The following is a 21,722-nucleotide window of genomic DNA, read 5'->3' on the forward strand; positions in this document are numbered from 1 at the left end:
GGTTGGTGAGGCTTACAAGCTATATAGAGAGATTTTACACATGGAGAGAGATAGGAGAAATTACAACTTAGTACCTGGTACAGCCTCAATAAATATATTGATTGTTAATATGTTAATATTAGCTGCTCAGAGTGGGAGGAAAGCAAACTAGTTCGATTTTCTTTAGATCTGGATATGGAAACATACAAGTAGGCTTGCTGCTTTTGATACAGACTCATTAGCACCCAGAGAAGTGCCCAAACTCACATGCTGAATTAACTTACTTTGCTGAATTAGATTTGAAGTTCTGCAAACTAAAGGTATTCGGTAGATAATGCAGGGCCACTGTTCTGTAATGCCTGATTTCTGGCTATTTCACTCAGAGTCACTATCCTTCTGCCAATGTTGTAAGCATCTGTTCATTTTCTTCCACACTCTCCACGAGAAATGAAGGCAGGACTTAGAACTGAATTCAAAAGGCAAGCTGTGCAACCCCTGTCCTGCCTAATGGAAATACAAGCTAGGAGAACTCTGCAGATGACTAAAACTCCATCTATTGTAGACCCTGATGGCCGCTCCTGATGGGAATGTTATGTCTCATCCCTGACCTCCAATCTAGACCACCTGCCCCAACAGCAGCCTAACCAAGTGGAAATTCATGGTGGTCAAGCCTCTGGCCACGATGACCCAGCAGCATCACTGGGGAAAGATCTTCCTCCAGCAGTGGTAGAAGCTATGTAAGAAGCCTCAGCTGTGATGGGGCAACTGTACCTACTGGTGACTGGGCACCAATAATGGGAGGACATCTAATCCACAGGCACCATGAAAAACTCCTTGTGAATCTTGGGGCTGAAACGTGTCTCTCTGTGCACCAGCATCAGCCTGGTCTTCTTCCTCCCGTGTGGTTGTCAAAGGCCAATCCACTTAGCTGCAGCTTGAGGACCACCTAGAGGCCAAGAATATGAGGTGCCTGGTGTCCATGCGTTGGCACCCTTTAACACAGCAGTCCATCCCTGAACACGAAGGATCCCAGCTCCGCTGCATTATGTTTCTTGATCAAAAAAAGGATGTTCATATTGCTCCTTCTAGTCCTACCCCTGTGCAAAGTGTAGGGGGAAGAGCTAAACACTGGGAAGATCTGTGACAATGTTGGAAAGTCCAACAGACACAGTGAGCTGGGGCTGCTGCTGTGGGCGCACTGGGCAGGCCCCTGGGTCAGCTCCAACCACAGGATGAGAGGCACATGGCTGAGGGTCCAGCTCTGCCACCTGCCATCCTCTATGGCCCACAGGCAGCTGCAAGGCCTGGGAAAGCCACCTGGTGATGGTGCGTTCGTGTGCAAGCATGAGAGAGTATGTGTGGTTTTCAAAAGGTGAGGCACCTAGGACATGCTGGCTGGTGCGATGTGAATTATTTTTTTACATAAGGGGAAGTCACACACTGAGCCCGAACTTTGAGAAAGAAATCCATGGGCGTGGATACACAGGCAACCTGCTGTTAAATTACGCAATCATGCAACCAAAAAGCAGCGGTGGTCCCAGGTAACTGGGAGCAAAGGAGATGTTAACCTCCCCGTCACCTCCATCACTCCCCAGACCCGCCCCGAACAAACACGGTAATACCATTGTTTGGTATGCGATTGTTGTGCTCTCTCAAACTTACCCGAGGGTGAATGAACGCGTCTTCAAAAACTTCACTCTGCATGTTGATCTCTAACATGGCAAATCTTAACCAAGTAATCCGAGGACAGTCCCCAGTCTTCCTCCCACCTGACTGCCACAGCTAAGCTCCACCAGGTGGGATCCTGGAGTGGCCACTGTCAGTAAGGACTGGGGTGACATGAAGAATGTCCTCCCTGTGCCACAGGCGTGGGCAGAGAAGCACGCAGTGGCTGCGCCCACCGCGTCTAGTGCAGAGCGGAGCCGGCTGCTCCGTTCAGGGGGCAAGCCCCCGAGCCCATCCTGCCCCTGCACCGGCACAGCCTTCCTTTTGCCACTTTGGCGCTGCTTTGCCACCCACGACCACGAGGAAAGCAAAGCAAAAGACCTCCGTGGACTCAAGGATCCAGAACCCTGAGGTAAAGTGCACCCCTGAAAATGGAGAAAGCCAGCCAGCTTCCGAAAGCAGGCGAAGACATACCTTTTGACTGAGAAATGATTAATTCTATGGTGTCAGGGGAATTCTGAATCATCCTCACAGCCATGTCGAACGTGAAGCCCTCCAGACTGATGTGATTCAAGGCTAGGATCCGTGCTCCTGGAAAATAAAGCACCTTAATACCGGGGAGGAAATAAGAAAGAGCAGTTCCTTAAAGCTGCACCTCGGGCGATTGAAAGTGCATACCTGGGTTGATCCATTCAGCCCTTTCAGCTGGTCCCCCGGGCAGTACTGAGGATATAAAGATTCCAGGGTCAGCTTTGCCTACGTCTTCTCCCTCATTAATGACAAAACCTGCAACCCAATGATATTTAGAAAGATGATGCTTAATGATTTTGCAGCTCAGAGATCACACAGCTACAGGTGGCATCATTGATCTCCGTACCAGGTCCCCTGACCCTCAAACAGCTCTTTCTACTCGCCACGTCCCTGGAGAAGAGCCGTCTGGCCCGGTGAGCACAGCTGGAGGCCGGAGCGCAGCCCAGCAGCTGCAGCTGCTCCAGCAGACAGCAGAGAGGAAGTGCTGTCTCCACGGTGTCTTGTTTCTTACGTGGTTTAGAGTCCTCAGGTGTGGTAGATAGTAAGAGGTGGTCAAAACGGACCATTCCTTCCCATCACTAAGAATCTAAATATACTAGAGAAAGGATGTTACATGATATTGGGGGGTGGGAAATCTGTTCCTATCTTGTTCTCAGATTCTCAATCTATGTACCCCAAAACCTCATCAGGCCTAAAAGGAAAACTTGGACCCAAAAGTCTCATTGCTCTTCAGGGACACTTAAAGGGAAGAAAGAGCAGAAGCAATCACTGAAAAAGACAAGCTGGGAGAGGAGAGGCAGAAAAGGGGAGTAGAAAAGTCAAGCAGGAAGCTGGCACACACCCTGTCCAGAGGCAGGGACTGCGTCTCACCTGCCAGGAGCCCTCTTACCAAAACCACGATGTGGATCCCGGGTCAGTGTCACACACACGATTTCTTGATCCCGTTTAGCTGTGACGTTTGTTCTCTTATTTTGTGACCCTAAAAATTAAAACAGAGCCCCATATTTGGCTTTTCCACCAAATTACCTGAGACCTAATACCACAGGGGTGAACAAGTGCCCAGGCTCACACACGCATGCGTGCACACACGCGATACTGGGAACGGACAACTGAACACGTGGTTCTGACGAGCTCACTCGGCCAGTGTTGGGCAGGTGCAGAGGCAAGTGTGGGATGGGCCACCTGCTTATTTTCTGTATGACTTACTATAGCTGTTTTCTGCATTGGTCTCGGATTGATCTTGGGACAAGACAGAATCTGAGCAGCAATGTACTTGATGGCAGTGAAAAGTAAAGTTATAATCAGAGCACAGAGGTGAGACACCAAAGCCTTCCCCTTCTGGGCCTCTGATCAAGGGATGATATGGTTCCATAGCCAGTGCTGGAGCCCTGCAGGGCTTCCCCCAGCGTCGGTCCTAGAGGAAACTCACAGCAGAGCCGTGAGGTTGTTCTAGGCAGGCTGGGGTCCTGGGGCAGGCACTCTAAGGCCCAACAAGAGCACATGGGAAAATTACCAAATGGTAACACACCCCAAATGCTTTCCACATCTGTCCCTCCCCTGGGGCCACAGTGAAACCTGGCAGACAGTCCATGGCAAAGAGCCGCTGGCAGTGTTTCAGACCCAATCCCCAGGTTTAATGCTCATTGAGTAGAAGTATTTTTCTGGTTCTGGAATGTCTTTGTCTCTACCTGCCTTTAGGGACTTGCTCAGAGGATTATGACAGAGGGGAATGGTGTGGACCCTGCATGTGTTCTCCGGTGAGTATGGGAGACTGCTCTGGGCCTACGAGAAGAGCTGTAACTAAGACTGCATTTTCCAAAGCACCTGCTCTCTGGCAGGCAGTCCTCATGCTGGGCTGGAGCGCTGGGGCGTCACCAACACCAGCCCACATGAAGCCCAGGCAGCATGCCCAAGCCACCGGAGGGCTGCAGGTGCTCTTCGCAACCAAAAGTGGTTTTGAAGATAATTTTTCAAAACAAAATGATTATAAACATTACTGGGGAAGCAAATCGAAGTGGTGGCAAAAGATTTAAAGTCAGCATCATGTGTGAGGCTTCCCTTCCCCCAAACCTGGTCCATGACCTAGCCCACCACCTGGCCATACCTGTGCACACACTCCGAGCAGGCAGCCTGGAGAGAGGGTCACAAGTTGTTGGCTTCTGGGCCAAATGGATGCTCCCCAGCTGCTCCCGGCCAGTGCTGGGGCTGCAGGGAAAGACGGCAAGATGAGATAAGATGTCCCTGGGAGTAACTTCCTGGCATTTCTGAGTGTGGATGGTGGCGGGGGAAGGCAGCCCTATGCCTGTCACCAGCAGCTCTGTAGACAGACCTGTTCAAGGGTGGATCTGGTTATGAAGAGTGTACCAGGAAGAATGGCTTTGGGGTCTCTCTTTCTTAGAGGGAACCTTAAAGCCACACAGGCTTCCTATGAACCTCCCACCGTCTCTCCTTTGGATTGGATTTGTGGCCCTTCAAAATCTCCTTTTCCTTAACCACTAAATAAGAATCATGTTCCTAGTCCCAGGTTAGTGACAGCTCTACAATGAGGCGGTAGTCAATGTAAATCATGAGTCTTTTAGGGGGTTCTGAATTTTGCTGTTTGCTTTGTTCTCAGCTGGGCTGGGCGTGCTCTAGCTCCCCAACCGTGATGTGCCCCTGAGGGCTCCTATCAGATCCTCGCAGGCATTTGGGATGGCTGTCCCTTAATTATAAGAAGCTGAGAACAAAAACCTCTCATGCTGGCATTCAAATGGCTTTTGCTGAGCCAGGATTCTCAAAGTAAACAAAGAATATTCCAGACACTAGGAGAACAATGAATTAAATGGAAACCCTGCCACACCCCAAAGGTCAGCTCTGCATGACACAAGCTCCGTACAGGGGTGAGGAGAGCAGAGAATGAGATGAGCAGATGCAAAGCCACAGGGTTCAGGGCCCTAGAAAAAGCCATGTAGCCTGTGCCACACATGCAGCTCTACTGTTTAAAAGGGACAAGGACCTACAAATGCTGCCAGTTACTAAAGGACAAACGCTGAACCATTCCACCCAAGAGGAGCCCAAAGCAGTCAATTCAGAAACAGACTGCAGAAGGGCTGTTGCCGGGGGCCTGGGAGAGGGGTTTGGGGAGTCATTGCTTAGTGGATATAGTTTCAGTTTTGCTAAGTAATAAGAATTCTGGAGATTGGTCGCACAATAATGTGAATATACTAAATTGTAAATTTAAAAATGGTTAAAATGGCTGCTTATTTGAAAACATTAGTACAGTTGACAAGTCTCAGGCTAGGCACTAAGGAAAAAGTTTAAAGACTCAAATAAGCAAAATCAAAAATGAAAGAGGAAAAGTTATGACAGATACCACAGAAATACAAAGGATCGTACAAGAATGCTACAAAAGACTATGCTGCCAAATTCAATAACCTAGAAAAAATGGATAAGTTCTTAGACATGTAAAACTTTTCTAGACTGAATCACAATGAGCTGGAAAATCTGAATAGACTGATCAACAGTGAGAACATTGAAACAAGCATCAGAAACCTCCCAAAAGTAAAAACCCAGGACCAGATGGCTTCACCAGTGAATTCTACCAAATATTCAAAGATTCAAAACCTGTCCTGCTCAAACTCTTCCAAAAAATTGAAGAGGCAATACTTCCTAACACATTTTATGAGGCCATCATAACCCTGATACCAAAACCTGGCAAGGATAACACAAAAAAGAAAACTACAGACCAATACCTCTGATGAATTCAGATACAAAGATCGTAAACAAAATACTAGCAAATAGAATACAACAATACATTAAAAAGATAACAGATTACAATCACATGTGGTTCATTCCAGGAGCACAAGGATAGATAGACAAATCAATCAATGTGATGCACCACATTAACAAAATAAAGGCTAAAAATTATATGATCATATCAAGAGATTCAGAAAAAGCATTCAACAAGATACAACATCCCATTTATAATTAAAACACTCAACATAATAAAGGTCATATATGACAAACCCTCAACTAATATCATACTCAATAGTGAAAAACTGAAAGCTTTTCCTCTAAGATCAGAAACAAGACAAGAATGCCCACTGTTATTCAACATAGTTCTGGAAGTCCGGGTCAGAGCAATCAGGCAAGAAAAAGAAATAAAAGACATCCAAATTGAAAATGAGGAAGTAAAATTGTCACTTTTTGCAGACAATATGATTGTTTATATAGAAAACCCTAAAGATTCCACCAAAAAACTATTAGAAACAATAAACAAATAGAGTTTCAGGATACAAAATCATTGGACAAAAATCCACTGCATTCCCACATACTAAATTTTAGGGAAAAAAATGAAAAAACAATTCCTTTTGCAATTGCAACTAAAAAAATAAAATACCTAGGAATAAAGTTAACAAAGGATGTGAAGGACCTGTATACTGAAAACTACAAGACGTTATTAAAAGAAATTGAAAAAGACACAAAGTAATGTAAAGATATTTCATGTTCATGGATTGGAAGAACTGACATAGCTAAAATGTCCATATTACCTAAAGCAATATACATATTTAATGCAATCAAAATTCCAATGGCATTCTTTAAAGAAATATAACAAAAAATCATCAGATTTGTATGGACCCACAAAAGACCCCAAAGAGCCAAAGAAATCCTGCGAAAAAAGAATGAAGCCAAAGATATCACACAACCTGACTTCAAATTATACAACAAAGCAACAGTAATCAAAACAGTATGGTATTGGCAGAAAAACAGACACATAGAACAAAGAAACACAATTGAAAGTCCAGAAGTAAACCCACATGTACATGGGTAAATAATTTCCTACAAAGGAGCCAAAATCACACAGTAAAGAAAAGAGCCTTCCCTCTCATCTTTTCCCATTAGCATGCATCTCCTAAATTCTAAGGTACTCCGTAAGACTTGCAACGAGGGAACAACGGGCAATGGTAACTCATCCCAGGCTAACCCCTGAACCTGTCCCCAAGGCCCCTTTTTTTCTGACTTCTTGGTGAGCCAAAGCAGCTCAGCCCAGGCTCATTTCCCCATCTAGTGTCTATCCTGTTGCTTCTATCCTAGGCCCTTTCTTGTGTCACTGTCCCCAGCTTTAATAAACATCCTCTAAAAATCACCGGGACTTGTATTGTGAAATCTTTCCTGCACAAAGTCAAGAACCCACAAAATACCAGCTGGCCCTGGACAGACCCCCTCAAATCCAGGCCCCCTTTCTAGTAACATTTTCTGGTGACTCAGGTGGGACCTCCAGATGGCAACCCTGGAGCCTGCCTGTGTCTTTCCTTTTCCCTCTTCTCCCCCGACTCCCAGGTGCGCCATTACCCTTGCCTTTCCATCTCCTAAACCCCAAGGGCCCCTCTTTTTGCCTCTGTAACTTTCAACTTTGCCAGTAGCGACTGGCGCCATTTCATAGTCAACATCTCTGGTAACATTTTAGTGCAGTGGCTTGAACTATTTCATCACTGGACACACAAAAAACAGTTTCCAATTGTGGTTTTATTAACCAAGTCTTTGACTGGAATGTCATGGTCAAGAGAGACATGCCTGAACTCTGAATGTCACCAGAAAGCTTTCAGGAATGAAGATTGACTTTGAAGCTGATAAGAGTCCCTTGGAGAAATGGCCTGGTACCTTGATAATTCACTTGGTTCATGGCAGTCTTTCCAGGACTAAATAATTCAGTCAATGAAATATGGAACAGTTTACCAACTTTGTTTCTGGAATGATACAGCAATCCCATGTCAAGAGGATGCGCTTCAGGGATTCCAGCCTGTCCAACTTTGGAAGAATCAGCTCACAGCCCCTCAGGTCCAGTCTGGATCCCATTCCCTCGTCCCCTTAGATCAGGCAGGGAAAGCCATCCATCCCCTATCAGGCCTGGGCCACCGCCCTTGTCACAGGAAGCGGCTACTGAAGACAGACCGTCCTTCCTCGTCACCCCTAAAAGATTTCAGGGATGGAAGCCTCTGAGGGGGGAATGAGCCAGGGCAGTAAGCCAGGGCAACTGGAATAGGGAAACTGAGACAGAGAATTAAACGGCCAAGCGGTTTACAGCCATCTGGTAAATGGCAAAATCCTACTTCCCTGACCAAGGACATTTGACAGTAAATGGTTTGCACTTCTCCTCCCCTACCGGAGGGTAAAAAGCTAAATCACCCGACTCAGGGAGACAGACAGCAGAAATCCAGTTAGTGCCATTTGTGCCAACACACCCAAGGACAGATAAGTTAAGGGAATTAATCTCATTTTGGCGCAGCAGCATAAAGCTGACAAATCGTCTACTGAGATCCTCCCTTAAGACCTCCCCTAAACTCCCAGCCTTTAAAAAGCCTCAAAAAGGTCCCAGCGCCTGTGTCTTTCCCTTCTCTTTCCCCTTCTCCTCCCGCCACAGGCACTCATCTACTCTAAGGAAAGCCATGAGGCTTGCAACCAGGACAGCAATGGGCAAGGGCAGTTCCTCCTGGGCAAAACCCCTGCACCTGTCCCCAAGACCCCCTTTTCTCTGACTTCTTAGCCAAAGCAGACCAGCCCAGGCTCATTTCCCCACCTAGTCCTTCCCCTGTTATCCTAGGCCCTTCCTTGGTCCACTGTCCCCAGTCTTCTAAAATTTAAAAAAAAGAAAAGAAAAAGAAAAGGAAGCCTCTTCACTAAATGGTTCTGGGAAAACTGAAAAGCTACATGCAAACATAAATAAAATGTTATTTATTTATTAATAAATAAATAAAACTAGACTATTTGTCACCAAACACAAAAATTAACTCAAAATAGATCAAAGACCTAAATATAAGACCTGAAACAGTAAAATACATAGAAGAAAACATACTGAACTTACGGACATTGGTCTTAGAGAGGATTTTATAAATTTGACTTCAAAGGCAAGGGAAGCAAAAACAAAAATAAATGAATGAGACTGTATCAAACTAGAAAGCTCCTGCTCAGCAAAAGGAACCACCAACAAGTCAAAAAGGAAAAATGGGAGAAGATATTTGCAAACAACACCTCCAACAAGGGGTTAATATCCAATATATATATAATTTATATATATTAACTTATATATATATATATATATATATAAATTCATACAACTTAACAACAAGAAAATCCAATTAAAAAATGGGCAGAGGACCTGAACAGACACCTCTCCCAAGAAGACATACAAATGGCCAACAGATATATGAATAGATGCTCAACTTCACTGGCTATTAGGGAAATGCAAATCCAAACTACAATGAGACACCACCTCACACCTGTTCGAGTGGCTGTTATCAACAAGACAAATAGCAAGTGTTGGAGAGGCTGTGGAGAAACAGGAACCCTCCTTCACTGTTCATGGGATTGTAGACTGGGGCAGCCACTATGGGAAACAGTCTGGTGGTTCCTCAAAATATTAAGAATAAAGTTACCATATGACCCAGCAGTCTCTCTTGATAGATATCTGAAAAATGTGAAACTATTTATTCACAAAGATATTATGCACCTCTTAGTTCACTGCAGCATTATTCATGGTGGCCATGTCGCGGGAAAACTAAAGTGTCCTTCAAGAGATGATTGGGTAAAGGAGATGTGGGACACGCACACAGTGGAATGCTGCTCGGCCGTAAGAAAAGATGAAACATTGCCATTTGTGGCAACACGGATGGACCTTGAGAATATCATGCTAAGTAAAATAAGTCAGGCAGAAAAGTCAGAACCATATGATTTCACTCACAGGTGGGATATAAAACTGAAAGCGACACATGAACTAACAAGACAGACAAACAAAAACTCACAGACACAGACAAGAGTATGGTGGTTACCAGGGGGAAAGGGACTGGGGGGAGGGGGAAGTAGTATAGGGTAAAGGGGGTCAAATATATGGTGATGGAAGGAGATTTGACCTTGGGTGGTAAACACGCAATGCAATACAGGATGATGTATCATAGAAATGTACACTTGAAACCTATATAACTTATTAACCAATGCCACCCCAATAAATTTAATTTAAAAATTTTTTTTAGCCCAGCTGGGCGTGGCTCAGCAGTTGAGTGTCAAACTAGGATCCAGGCAATCGGGGTTCAATTCCCGGTCAGGGCACACGCCCAGGTTGCAGGCTAGACAGCTGATCAATGACTCTCTCATCATTGATGTTTCTATCTCTCTCTCTCCCTCTCCCTCTCCTTTCCTCTCTCTGAAATCAATAAAGATATGTTTTTAAAAATGTTTTTAAATGGTTAAGATGGTCATCTTTAAGTTACATGTATTTGACCACAGTTAAACTTTTAAAAATGCAAACCTTTAAAAAAGCCATTTACTGAAAGCCTCCACATGTTAGTCTTGGAGCTGAGGGAAAAACAGGCATGTTGTGTTGTCTGGAAGTTCACTGTTTAACCAACAGACAGATAAGTGCTTGTGGATGTTGGGGTGCGGAGGGTGGAGGACTCCTCTAAAGGGAGCCAGTGACGTCAAGGAGCCACCCCTTTGCCAGAGCTTCACAGCAAAGGTGGTGGGAAGCAGATGAAGGGCTTCTTGGTGGAGAAGGGCGGGGCGGGTTGTGTACCAGGGTTGGCACCCCCTGGTATCCTTAGTCTAAGTGTAGCTGAGTAAACAGCTGCTCAGGAGTGGCTCTGGGATGGAGCCCCATCTCTTCCATGTGAATGCCTGCATGCAGTCCCACCCGTCCTGTCCTGGCTCTGGACCATTTAGTCATATGCCCTGGGCTCCAGACCAACAGCATGAACTGCTCCTGCCCACACAGGCCCTGTTTTGTCACCTTTGAGAGCATGATGGGGCAGGGACTGTGTCTGTCCTGCTCATCAACGATTCCTCAGCACCGAACCCAGGGCAGGCACACAGCAGGTGCTCAACTAACTTTTCTAGCAGGACTGCTCAGCCCCCGCTCACAGTGTCCTACCCATCTTCCCTCCTCACCCTACTGCCGTCCCACTCCCCATGCAGGGCCCCCCCCCAGTCCCTTTGCTTAGAAATAGCCTCCCCGTCAAGGGAGCCATAGCACTGCTATATATGTGTCTGCCTTAGATGCCAAACCCATTCTATCCCCCTTAAGAAGGGTTGTGTTCCCACCACCTCCGCTAGAGACAAGAAGAAGGGCACCAACAGTAGGACACTCACCGCTGAGTCAGCCCACGTTCATTATTTTATAACACATTTAGTTCCCACAGACACCCAGTGCAGTGGGGGCCCTGTTATCATCACCAGACAAAAGGGGAAAACTGAAGCAAAGATGTATTAAATAACTGGGTCAAGATGACAGCGCAGTAGACAGCTGAGCAGGCATTGGTGATGGCTTTCAAAACACTGGGCTCGCTCCAGAACTCTGTCTAAAGGGGATCCACGGCTGAGCCATCTTCATACCGGCCACAGCAGAAATGCTGAACGTGTCATCCATGTCACAGGGTCCACAGGCCGGGAGGCTGTCATCCCTGGGCCCACCCCAGACTTTGACCATAGCAATGGTGGGCAGCTCCATGTGAGCTCAGGCTCAGCCCATGCTGACAACATCTTGTTTCAGATTTGGTCTTCCTGTCCTAGAGTTTCTTATACATCTTGGGGCCCCCCCACCTCCACTGCTCCCACCTTGCCCAAAAGTATAGGAGAGTTAGTACCTCCCAGATGACCTTCCACAAGAAGGGGTGGGAGTTGTGCACAAGCGTCCACACTTCTGTCCTTTAGACGAACAATTCCAGGGGCCTCCTGAGCAATCTTACTGAAATTAGGCCCTGATGCCCACAACTACCTTGATGATGATGCCCCACCCCTTTTTGACCTTCTCTCTTCCCCACCTCACTCTCCATACTCACTCCTAGGCCCTGGAGTCACCTCCACAAAACCCACCTGCATCCAGGTCATTGTCTCAGGCTGTGTTCCAGAGCCTTCCAGATGACCAAGGACCTCTCACTCCCCTTTTCACATAAGGGTTAATAGTAAGCTCTGAAGTGAGCTATTTAGAGTTGTAAAACTTTGGCATTTGTAAACTAAAATTAGAAATAGTATAGGATTTACTGAGGACACTGACTCAGTTTTCTATTGAGAAGGCTGGCTGCCATGAAATGCCTCAAAACCCCTACTGTGTGCACCCACTGGCAGGTCAATGGAAGCCCCACTGTCCTCAGGAAGGATACTTTGCAATCAACACATTCTCAAGGTGACCTTGAGCCAGCCACAGCTTCTTCAGGCTTTTGAACTATAAAGTGCTATCAAGTATTATTGCTCTGAATGACAGATTAAAGATGGCCACAAATTTTTGACACCCCTACATCAAGCGGTAGAGTCTGTTTCTGCAACCCTTGTATCTGTGTTGATCTGTGGCTACTCGACTGAAAGAGAATGGCAGTTCTCTGTGCCAGCTCCAGGCCCAGCCTTGGAGTCTAGCAGCCTCAGCGTGGGCCCTTGGAGACCTGATCTGCCGTGCAGAAGCCTGACCACCTTGCGGGAGGCACCCCTTGGAGAGGACCCGAGAGTGTGGGGGAGAGAGGGGGCCCAGCGGCGCTCACTGTCCCAGGGGCGGGCAATGAGCATAGCTGCTTGAAGCCTCCAGACAGCCCTGCTGACTGCAGTCAAGTGACTCCAGCAGACAGCACATGAAGCAGAAGATTCAGCCAGCAGAGCCAGGCTTGATTTTCTAACCGGAAAACTGTGAGACAGAGCAGCAAAGCAGTGCTTATTCTCAGCCACTGTGCCTCCCCGTGGTTTGCTGCGGAGCAATAGATACTTTGGCAGTTTCACTTCATCATTATTGATCTAGTTTGCAGTACGTGGTGACACATATCTGCGTTGACAGAATGTAGGACAATAATTTTTAAGAATTACTTTAAGGTGTCAAAGTTCAAATGAATCATCCATACCCCCTTGCTGAAGCAAAAAAGTGGCTTCTTCAGCACCCTTCAGCTGCCATGTGCTGCTGCCTGGGAATCGGTGCTATTTTTATAGCTTGCCAAGTAAGCGTAAGCCAATTTCTAGGCTATTTTTAAATTTCTGAATCTCTGTTATAATGTCAAGTTGCGTTTATAAGCTCATTGTTTTCACTTGTAAATTAAATTACAGGCAACCTGTTAAAGAGAAGGTCGCCTGGAGCAGAGGTTAGGAGTAACAGCCTCCAGGGCTGCTGTGTGTGTTCGAATCCCAGCTCTGCTCCTGCCCTGCAGAGCCAGTAGAACAACAGCAACTCCCGCAGGGGGCTGTGAGGCTGAGGCAGTGTAGGCAGTGCTCAGGATAAGACCACATAGGCCTAAAGCCACTCACTTATTTTGCCTCCTTCAATTTCACTCCGTCACCCAGTTCTTCCCCACCACCACTGGCGCGATGGAGCAGGGAGATGGGCTGCCCGCCTACGGTGCTTGGCGTGGACTTTCCCGTAGCCGGCCCTCAGGAAACCTTCGTGGAGTTAGTTGACAGTTGCCCGGTGACCGTATACTTCCTCTGGACATCTGACGTCCTTTAAACAATTTCTCTAGGGACAGATCGCTCTGCAGCACCAAGTACATGCTGGTTTGGGCCCAGGAACAGATGTTTAAACCCACCTGCCTCCGACTTGTGGTGCGCCCGTGTCCCTGGGGGCGTCCACGGGGAAGCTGTCCAGCGGGGTGCCCAGCGGGCCCCCTGCGGGGTCCTCCAGCCCCGATGCAGGCAGCGCGTTTTCTGAGCGTGACAGTCTCCGAATCCAAGTGAGGGGCTTGGACTGGGCCAGGTGTGCAAGGCTCAAATTGCCCATTTGCACACACGTATCATAGTCTGAAATTTGGCAGGAAAAGATAAAAAGAAAAAAACACATGAATGGTGCTGGCTCCATCGCTCTGCGCAGCAACACCTCCCAGCCCCCTCTGCTCTCTCCTCTCCTCTCCCGCTGATTCCCTCCCAGGCACCTGTGGAGCTCTTGGGATTGGCCCTGAGATTGCCGTCTCCCTAATTAACACTCACTAATGAGAGAGACCCTGAGACATAAAGGATAAAGGAGACGCTCGCCCTCCCCGTGGCCAACAGGACTAGGGTCCGAGGTTCTGCGTGCCGAACCCTGCAGGGCCCACAGCAATGCCTCCCGGCCAGCAGAGCTCCGTATAAACCTAGCTGCCACCATCGTTCTGCTTGCTGCCCTCACAAAACTGTCCTCACAGACTTTGTTGTACCCAGTGGGTCTTCAGTTACCTGGGCTCCCCAATTAGGCTTTGCCCTGTGGAGTAGAATCTTCACTGTCTGTACAGTTTAGCTCCCCGACTAAGGTCGGGTTTTATGAAATATGTATACATATCACATGTGCTGAGCCCCCAGCCTTCACACCCCCTCCCCCTCACGGAGAAGATGTAATAAATGGTCTGAATGAAGCCCTAACCTGAGACCACGAGTGGAGACTCTCACCGCTTCACTCTTCACATTGTTGAGAAGAAACTGGGATTTGATGGGTAGATCCTGCAAGTTAGTCATCTCTACAAAGCCTAGTTTGTATTTTGAAAACAGGAAACTAGGGACTATATCGTGGCCACTGGCTCCCTGCTAAAACCCAGAAGGAAAGTGCGCTCAGGCGCGTGACCTGCCTCCCTGGGAGGCGTCCATGGGCCCTGCTCCGCAGGCAGACCCACCTTCCCCCCCCCCGGAGTCTGGTTCATTGCTAGGGCTCTGCTTACTGAAGTAGGTGACCTTTAAAAACTGTTTTTTGAAAACTGTCTATGTGTATGAAGCATTTGGTATCATGACTCGCATACAGTGAACAAGAAAGAACAGAGCAACCTAAGTAATTCAAATACGACCGCAGCTTTTGCACAAACTGCATAGTACCTTCCCCCAGAGTTTGGATCTTTTCAGGCACAGAGAACCACAGCGGCGTCCTCAACACCCACAACTCACATGTGCTGAATGCTTACTATGTGCCAGGCACAGAGGCAAACACGGTCTCCGGGTCATCAATCAGTCCTCACCATAACCCAGCACAGTAGATATGAGTACACCCATTTTATAGGTGAGAATCGTGAGGCTCGAGCTAGTTCATAATTTCCTCAAGGGCCAGGCTGGTGAGTGGTAGAGCAGACTCACCCTCAGGTCGGCTCACCCACAGCCCACACCAAAAATGGATACGCTGGGAATGCAGAGACCAACAGCAGCACAGGCCTCGCTTCCGACCACCAGGCCCAGCAGGACTGGGAGCTTAGCTCAATCAGGGTGGACACTCATACCCACAGGAGGACACTCTAGGGAGAGGTGGTGCCAGGGTCTCAGCTCAGAGAGGTTCGGGGGTTTGAAGGAAGCCTTCGCACAGAGGTTGAGGGTACAGAGAAAAGGGGGTGTCTCCTGGGAGGGGGGCTCATGGAAGGTAGCTGGGGAGAACCCCGGGGGGTCCCGGCAGGGTTGTCCCAGCAAGAAGCCCCAGAACATCTGGGCACTGGGAGGACAGAGGCCACACAGTGAGCCAGGGAATGGTCAGCAGTTAGCATCATCACTCAGCACCAAGCCGGGCAGCGGGACTGGTGGGGAGCTTCACCATTACCCAGCCATAGCTTAGGAGTCCGACTGGCTAGACAAGCAGCGAAGGAAGGAATGATTGGTAGGCAGGGGAGCGAAGAGTTGATAACCTTTCAGGAATGGAAGGAAGTGTTGCCAAGAATGTTCCAAAGCCACCAATTGGCAAGCCAAGGAGAGTGGATGCTTTCTGTCCACTGGCTGGGGGGGATTCATAGCATGACTGTGGCACCAGGAAGGCAGCTAACAAATGTCCCAACTCGTCTGGATAGCCGCACTGTAATCCAGGTCAGTTACAGTGTTTGAAGAGCACAGGAGCCACCAGGGCCAAAGACCAAGAAGAAACTGGAAAGGGACCAGGGCCAGATCCTGGGCAGCCCATGGAAGATTGTGTCTTATAGCCAGCGCTGTAAGAGCGAGAGCAGAGCTGACAACGCCAGCCCGATTTCGTCCTGAAACTGTGCACTTGTAAAAACATGGTGATTTCTCTCGCAAGTATAACAAATATAAAGGAATAGGCTGAGACAATTCACCAGAGAATGACTAACAAACATTTGGGAACTGTTCAGCTTCTAAACAACCAAAGAAATACCAAACAAATTATCAGCGAGAAGTCATTTTACCTGTGAAATGGACAGAGGTAGACATGACAGAGCCTATTACAGCAGGGATGCAGAACAGGCAGATGATGCTGGGCCCGGGAACTCGGGGAACAGCAAGGACCTGAACAATGCCCCAGCCTTTCGCACCCAATGATTACACTTCAAGTCCAGCTTAAAGGTCTTACAGGTACAAAAGAAGTTTTCTTTCAATGATGTTTATTGAGATACTCCTTAGAATACTAGAGAATGAAAAGCAACTTAAAATCAAAATAGGGAAATGATTAAGTGGAAGTGTATATTTCCACACTGATCATCCATTCATTCAAAAGCCCTGCATGGACCACCTCCCACTTGACACACCTGTTCCACGCTGGAGCAGTGTCCCAGTGGGACACTGTCCCTGCCCTGCAGACTGGAGGCAGACAGGCCCACAAACATAAGGGGCAGAGGAAACAGGTGAAAAGATGGAGTCTGCACGAAAGAGGAGTGGTCAACACCTGTGAAGGGAGGGCAGGGCCAGTCAAGCAGGAGAACTTAGGAAAGGCTGACCTTGAACTCATCCTTGGAGAAATGGGCTTATGTTGGTGGTCTGAGTCTGGAAGGGGCTGGAACAGCTGTGCAGACAGAGGCCATACTGAGCACACAGGCCTCAGGCCTGAGCCATCCTTGTGTGCTCAGTGGTCTGCAAGCCACACAGTGTAGCCAAGGAGCAGAGTGAAGGGGTCACAGCAAGAGCTAAGTCAGGGCTGGGCCAAATGGCAAAAGCCTGACATGCCAACCTAAGAAGTCTTGGCTTGTCCTCACAGATAGCAGAGAGCCACTGACAAGTTCTCATTGGCCCTTTAGTCACTTGGAAGGCTGAGAGCAAGATATCTTTAGGGGACATGACTCCCAGGACTTGGTGACAGGTGGGATGGGAAGAGAGGGTGCAGTCCAGACCCTCCCAGTTTCTTACAAGGTGGATGAGTGGTCTCAGTTGAACAGGACAAAGATCATGGTGAAGAAATCTGTGTGGGAGGATGAGGTCAACTGTGAGTACACTGAGTTTGAGGACTCTATGGGGCCATCAGATGAAGATGCTGGTTCTTACCTGGATGCAGTCATTAAAAATGGTGTCTGTATAGAGAGTTTCTACTATGAAGGGAACATTTAAAAGACAAAGAAAAAATGTTTCATTTTCCAAAAGAAGATACACAGATGTTCAACATGTACATGAACAGATGTTCAACATCACTAATCATCAGGGAAATAAAAATCAAAACCACAATGAGGTATCACCTCACACCTGTCAGGATGGCTGTTATCAAAAAGGCAAAAGGTAACGAACTGGTGAGGCTGTGGATGAAAGGGAGCCCTTGTGCCATGTTGATGGGAATGTAAACTGGTACAGTCAACTATGATAAAAGAGCATGGAGGTCCCTCTAAAATTTAAAAATAGAGCTACCTCATGATTCAGCAACTTTACTTCTGGTCTATACTTGAAGGAAGTGAAAACAGGCTATTGAAGAGATACCCACACTCACATGTCCGTTGCAGCACTATTCACAACAGCCAACATACAAAAACAAACTAAGTGTCCATCAACGATGAATGGAACAAGAAAATGTGGTTATATATACAGCGAAATATTATGTAGCCATTAAAAAAAAAGGGAAATCCCACCTTCTGCAACAATCTATTATATTGTTCCCTTTATAACCAAATAAGAAATGATGAGGAGAGGTCAACAGCAAACATGGTAAGTCCTACACTCAATGTCAAATCTCTCCAGACTGAGAACATAGCGTCTACTCACCAGCTGCAACTTGGGGAGCGGTCACCCGAGCATTAAAGCCATGCTGGGCAGAGCAGAGGCCCAGCAAATATTTACAGGTCTTGGCAGAATCAGTGACAAGCGTGTGCTTTCTCCCAGTGATGCTACTTGTGATGGTGAACTTCTTTCGCTGAAGGAAGCAAACATGGACATTAATATATTGATCATCCTTACACATTAAAGCACAACTGCCCAGAGAGTAGCCAAAGGCTGGGCCGCAGTTCAATATCAAGGTTTTGGGCAGAAGAAGTGAGTGGCACATGCTGCTGACTATGGCTCCCTATTTTTTCTCTGATTAAGAGAAATCCCTCCCATTTCTCCATCATTCATAAGTCAAACGTTTGCTTATCAGGTGATCTGCCAAGGTGCACGAGGCAAAAATAATATAAAATGAGTCCACTACATGCACACTGCCCCTGAGCAAGGAGTGAACATGGTCCTCAGTGTACACTTTGAAGGCCATTTGCAGACAAAATCTCAGCTAGCAGGGTTATAGAAAAGATAAGAGCACTGTATATGTTCTCATATTTCTTACAATAGGAGCCAAGCTCTGCTCTAAGTGCTTTCTGGGTATTGATTCATTCCTCCTCAAAGCTCCAGATGAGGGATGTCCTAGCATTGTCCTTCTACAGGTGAGGAAGCAGACCACCAGTTCTTCGGATGCAGCAGGGATTCAGGCCACGTCACCACGAAACACTTCCTCACACTTGTACCTTCAACGCCCCCATACAAAGTGATAACATTTGTACAGCTCGTTGGGATAAGCTGGAGAGGATTATCTATATGGGGCTTCATGGAAAAACTCATAACTTTTGCAACATATAATTCTAAGAAGAAGAATACAATACAAAGTAATAGAGATGACATTAAATATAAATTTAAATATAACTTCCAAATAAAATCTATACTCTAGCTATTTCCGTAAGAACCTTGAGTTGCTCCTGCAGATAACCTTATAAATACAAGGCTTATGCTAAAAAGGGCTCCCCAAAACTCCTGGTCCTCTTCCATGCCAACCCCTTCAAGTCACAGTCCTCACCATTTCGAAGGAACACCATCCACACGAATAGACGTTAGCAAAAGGCAGGGAACTACTCATCGCATTCCCTCTGAGAAACTCCTTTTTACCATTAACCTGACTTCAGACAATTTGAGCAGTATCTAAATTCTCTGTTCTTGTACTGACAAGTGTAATGGTGAACCTCATTATATTAATGTGATGGGTTTTGAATCCAACTGAACTATACTGTATCTACTATGTTTTAAATGATGTATTTTCTCAAACATTTATAGACGCTGTCCTACTAGCCTTAGGAATTCTTCCCTAGAATTCAGATTATAACAATGCCTAACCTCCAGTAGTGGGTCATTCTAGCCGCACGTTGCCAACGTTGAACAACTGCCTGCAATTCACCTCCTTTGTCAGTACAATTGATATGCTTTCCTACAGTCCTGACAACTTTATATTGAGTTCACTCAGGTGTTAAAATTTTTTGATGTCATTTTTTAAAATCTAATAGCTATTCTTCAACAAATCTGAAAAGAGAAAATCTTTCTCACACACATAGGCGCACGCACACACACCACCACACACACCTCGCTCTTTCTTTCAGCTCATAAACTCTCAGCAAAACTCTCCTTTTGAACATCAATGTTCTAAGGCAGCAATTTTCAACCCGTGTGGTGCAAGAAACTTTAAAACATGCAGTACCTGATATTTATTCAGGGGCACTGACCTCTTTTCTCTTAGATTGTCAAATAAAAAAATGACCACAGCCAACACAACAATAGCCATCCACTGTGAATGAATCTAAATTATACCTATTTTTTTGTCAGATCAGCAAAAACTATATATTGTTCTATGTGCCACAAGATGAAAACAGCTGGAAATCGCTGCTCTAGGTATTGAACACCACAGACAACGGGATCCTGATGCCACTTCTTGGCATAAAGCTGCAAACAGCCTTGACTGTATGGCTCAGACTTTTTTTCCGTCTTGATAACAGCATTTAACGAGAAAGTCACATCTGCGGGAAACCCTCACGTGGCGGCTGCCCCCCCGCAGCCGGCCTGTCGCCGCCGCTCCGTCTCGTTGGGTTGCTTTGGGCATCTTTGCAGAGCAGCCGTGTTCCAGGCAGAGGTGATCGGCCTTGAGGCCAAGAAGCGGAGGCCCCGGGGCCCTCGCTTGGGTTGGCCACTTGCCAGGGCAGCCTGGGCAAAGTCTTGGCGTTTCTTGTAAAGTGTGGCGAAGGCTGTGTTTCACCACAGTCAGCGGAGACCATGGTCCTTCCTTCTGCCCGGCTGGTGCCCACAGCTCCTGGCCGCGGCGACGTGTGGCACCCAGCAGGTCCCGCTAAGGAGAAGCTGAGATGAGAAAACAGCCAGTGGAGACGGCGGGATTTACTTATATGGTTTGCAGTCTGTCCTGCAATAATTTATTGTTAGCCGTCCCAGAACACTCCCTCCACTGGGCAGCTCCCCGGAGTCTGAGGACATCAGGCCAGATGCCCCATGACACCGACTGCTCCACGGCGCGCCCCTGGGAGCACCGGGCAGCGCAGAAGGGAACGTGCGAGAGCCAGACACGCAGAGCCAGGCTGCAGGACATCCCTCCAGCCGTCAGAAACGAGAAACTGCAGTTTAGTTCTCAAAACGCCCAAGCAGGTGGAAGCTCTGTCCTATCGGGCTGCCTTATACAACTTATACACTGCATTAGTAGTACACCACACAATTTTCTTTCTTGATGGCAATCACACGAAATTGAATTTATTAGACGTCTAGTGTTAGCACAGAAACCTGTCTCAGCACTACAAAGAGCAACTGTGCTCTGGGCAGAGCTACATGTTTTATGCATCAAATATAAAAACAATCTTCAATCAGCCATGCTAGAGAAAGACTGAGTTACATTCCTATTTTCTCTGGGAAAAAATATATTACAAAAGTGTCATCATATAAAAACATAATCAGTGTATGCCAACAAAAATTTGAAAGAAAAAAAAATTATAGAGTTTTTCAGGGTGTTAATAAAAACATTATTTTTTGGCTTTTGTGGTTTTGCAGCCTTTGTTCAGTTTTTTTAATTCACAAGTCGTGGTATTTTCTTTCTCATCCTCAATGAATATTCACTTGCACACTGCAGTTTGTATTTTGAACTTTCTGTTCTCTTTCTTAGAGAGAGGCCCACAAAGCCTGCATTTCCCTCTTCAGGCATTTAGCTCTTGCTAATAACCAAGAACAGCTACCAGCATCACCCTACAACGAACACTTTCTTGACAGAGTAACCTTCTGAACTGGTGTTTCTCTATCATAGACAGGCTGCCAACACATCTACAAGTCATATTCTTTGAAAAGGGCATTTTCCTCTATTTCCTTTGCTACTTCCCTGCAGGCAGCAGGATGAATGATCTGTGATCTGTGATTGTTTGAAGCATTTTGGCTCCCACTATTAATTAAGGGAATTTCAAACCAGCTTCCTGAACTCATTCCCCTGTTGGTCATAGAGTCCCCCTTTCGTGCTTGCAGAAGCGCAAAGAGTCCAGGTCATCTTCTGTAAGATCCCTGGTGTGTGGTAAGCAGCCGGTGGACTTACTTCATCTGGTGACTGAAACACATTCCTGCTAAGACAGGGTGGTCACTAGGGCATTGAAATCCTAATCAGTGCAATGCTTCCTTCAAGCTAC

General features: G+C 46.8%; 1 protein-coding gene across 1 annotated transcript in view; it reads right to left on the reverse strand.

Moving 5' to 3' along the window:
* FRMPD2 (FERM and PDZ domain containing 2) overlaps positions 1 to 21,722 on the reverse strand; it is a gene marked incomplete at both ends in the record, with an annotated part of 78,055 nt that overhangs the window by 24,119 nt on the left and 32,214 nt on the right. The window contains 6 exons of the mRNA XM_081158580.1: positions 2,119 to 2,235; positions 2,323 to 2,430; positions 3,065 to 3,154; positions 4,280 to 4,380; positions 13,701 to 13,911; positions 18,025 to 18,172. Coding sequence (XP_081014706.1) covers positions 2,119 to 2,235; positions 2,323 to 2,430; positions 3,065 to 3,154; positions 4,280 to 4,380; positions 13,701 to 13,911; positions 18,025 to 18,172 — 775 coding nt within the window. The remainder of the gene's footprint in view (positions 1 to 2,118; positions 2,236 to 2,322; positions 2,431 to 3,064; positions 3,155 to 4,279; positions 4,381 to 13,700; positions 13,912 to 18,024; positions 18,173 to 21,722) is intronic.

This window comes from Miniopterus schreibersii (genome assembly GCF_964146895.1).
Source record: "Miniopterus schreibersii genome assembly, chromosome: 14".
Classification (NCBI taxonomy): domain Eukaryota; kingdom Metazoa; phylum Chordata; class Mammalia; order Chiroptera; family Miniopteridae; genus Miniopterus; species Miniopterus schreibersii.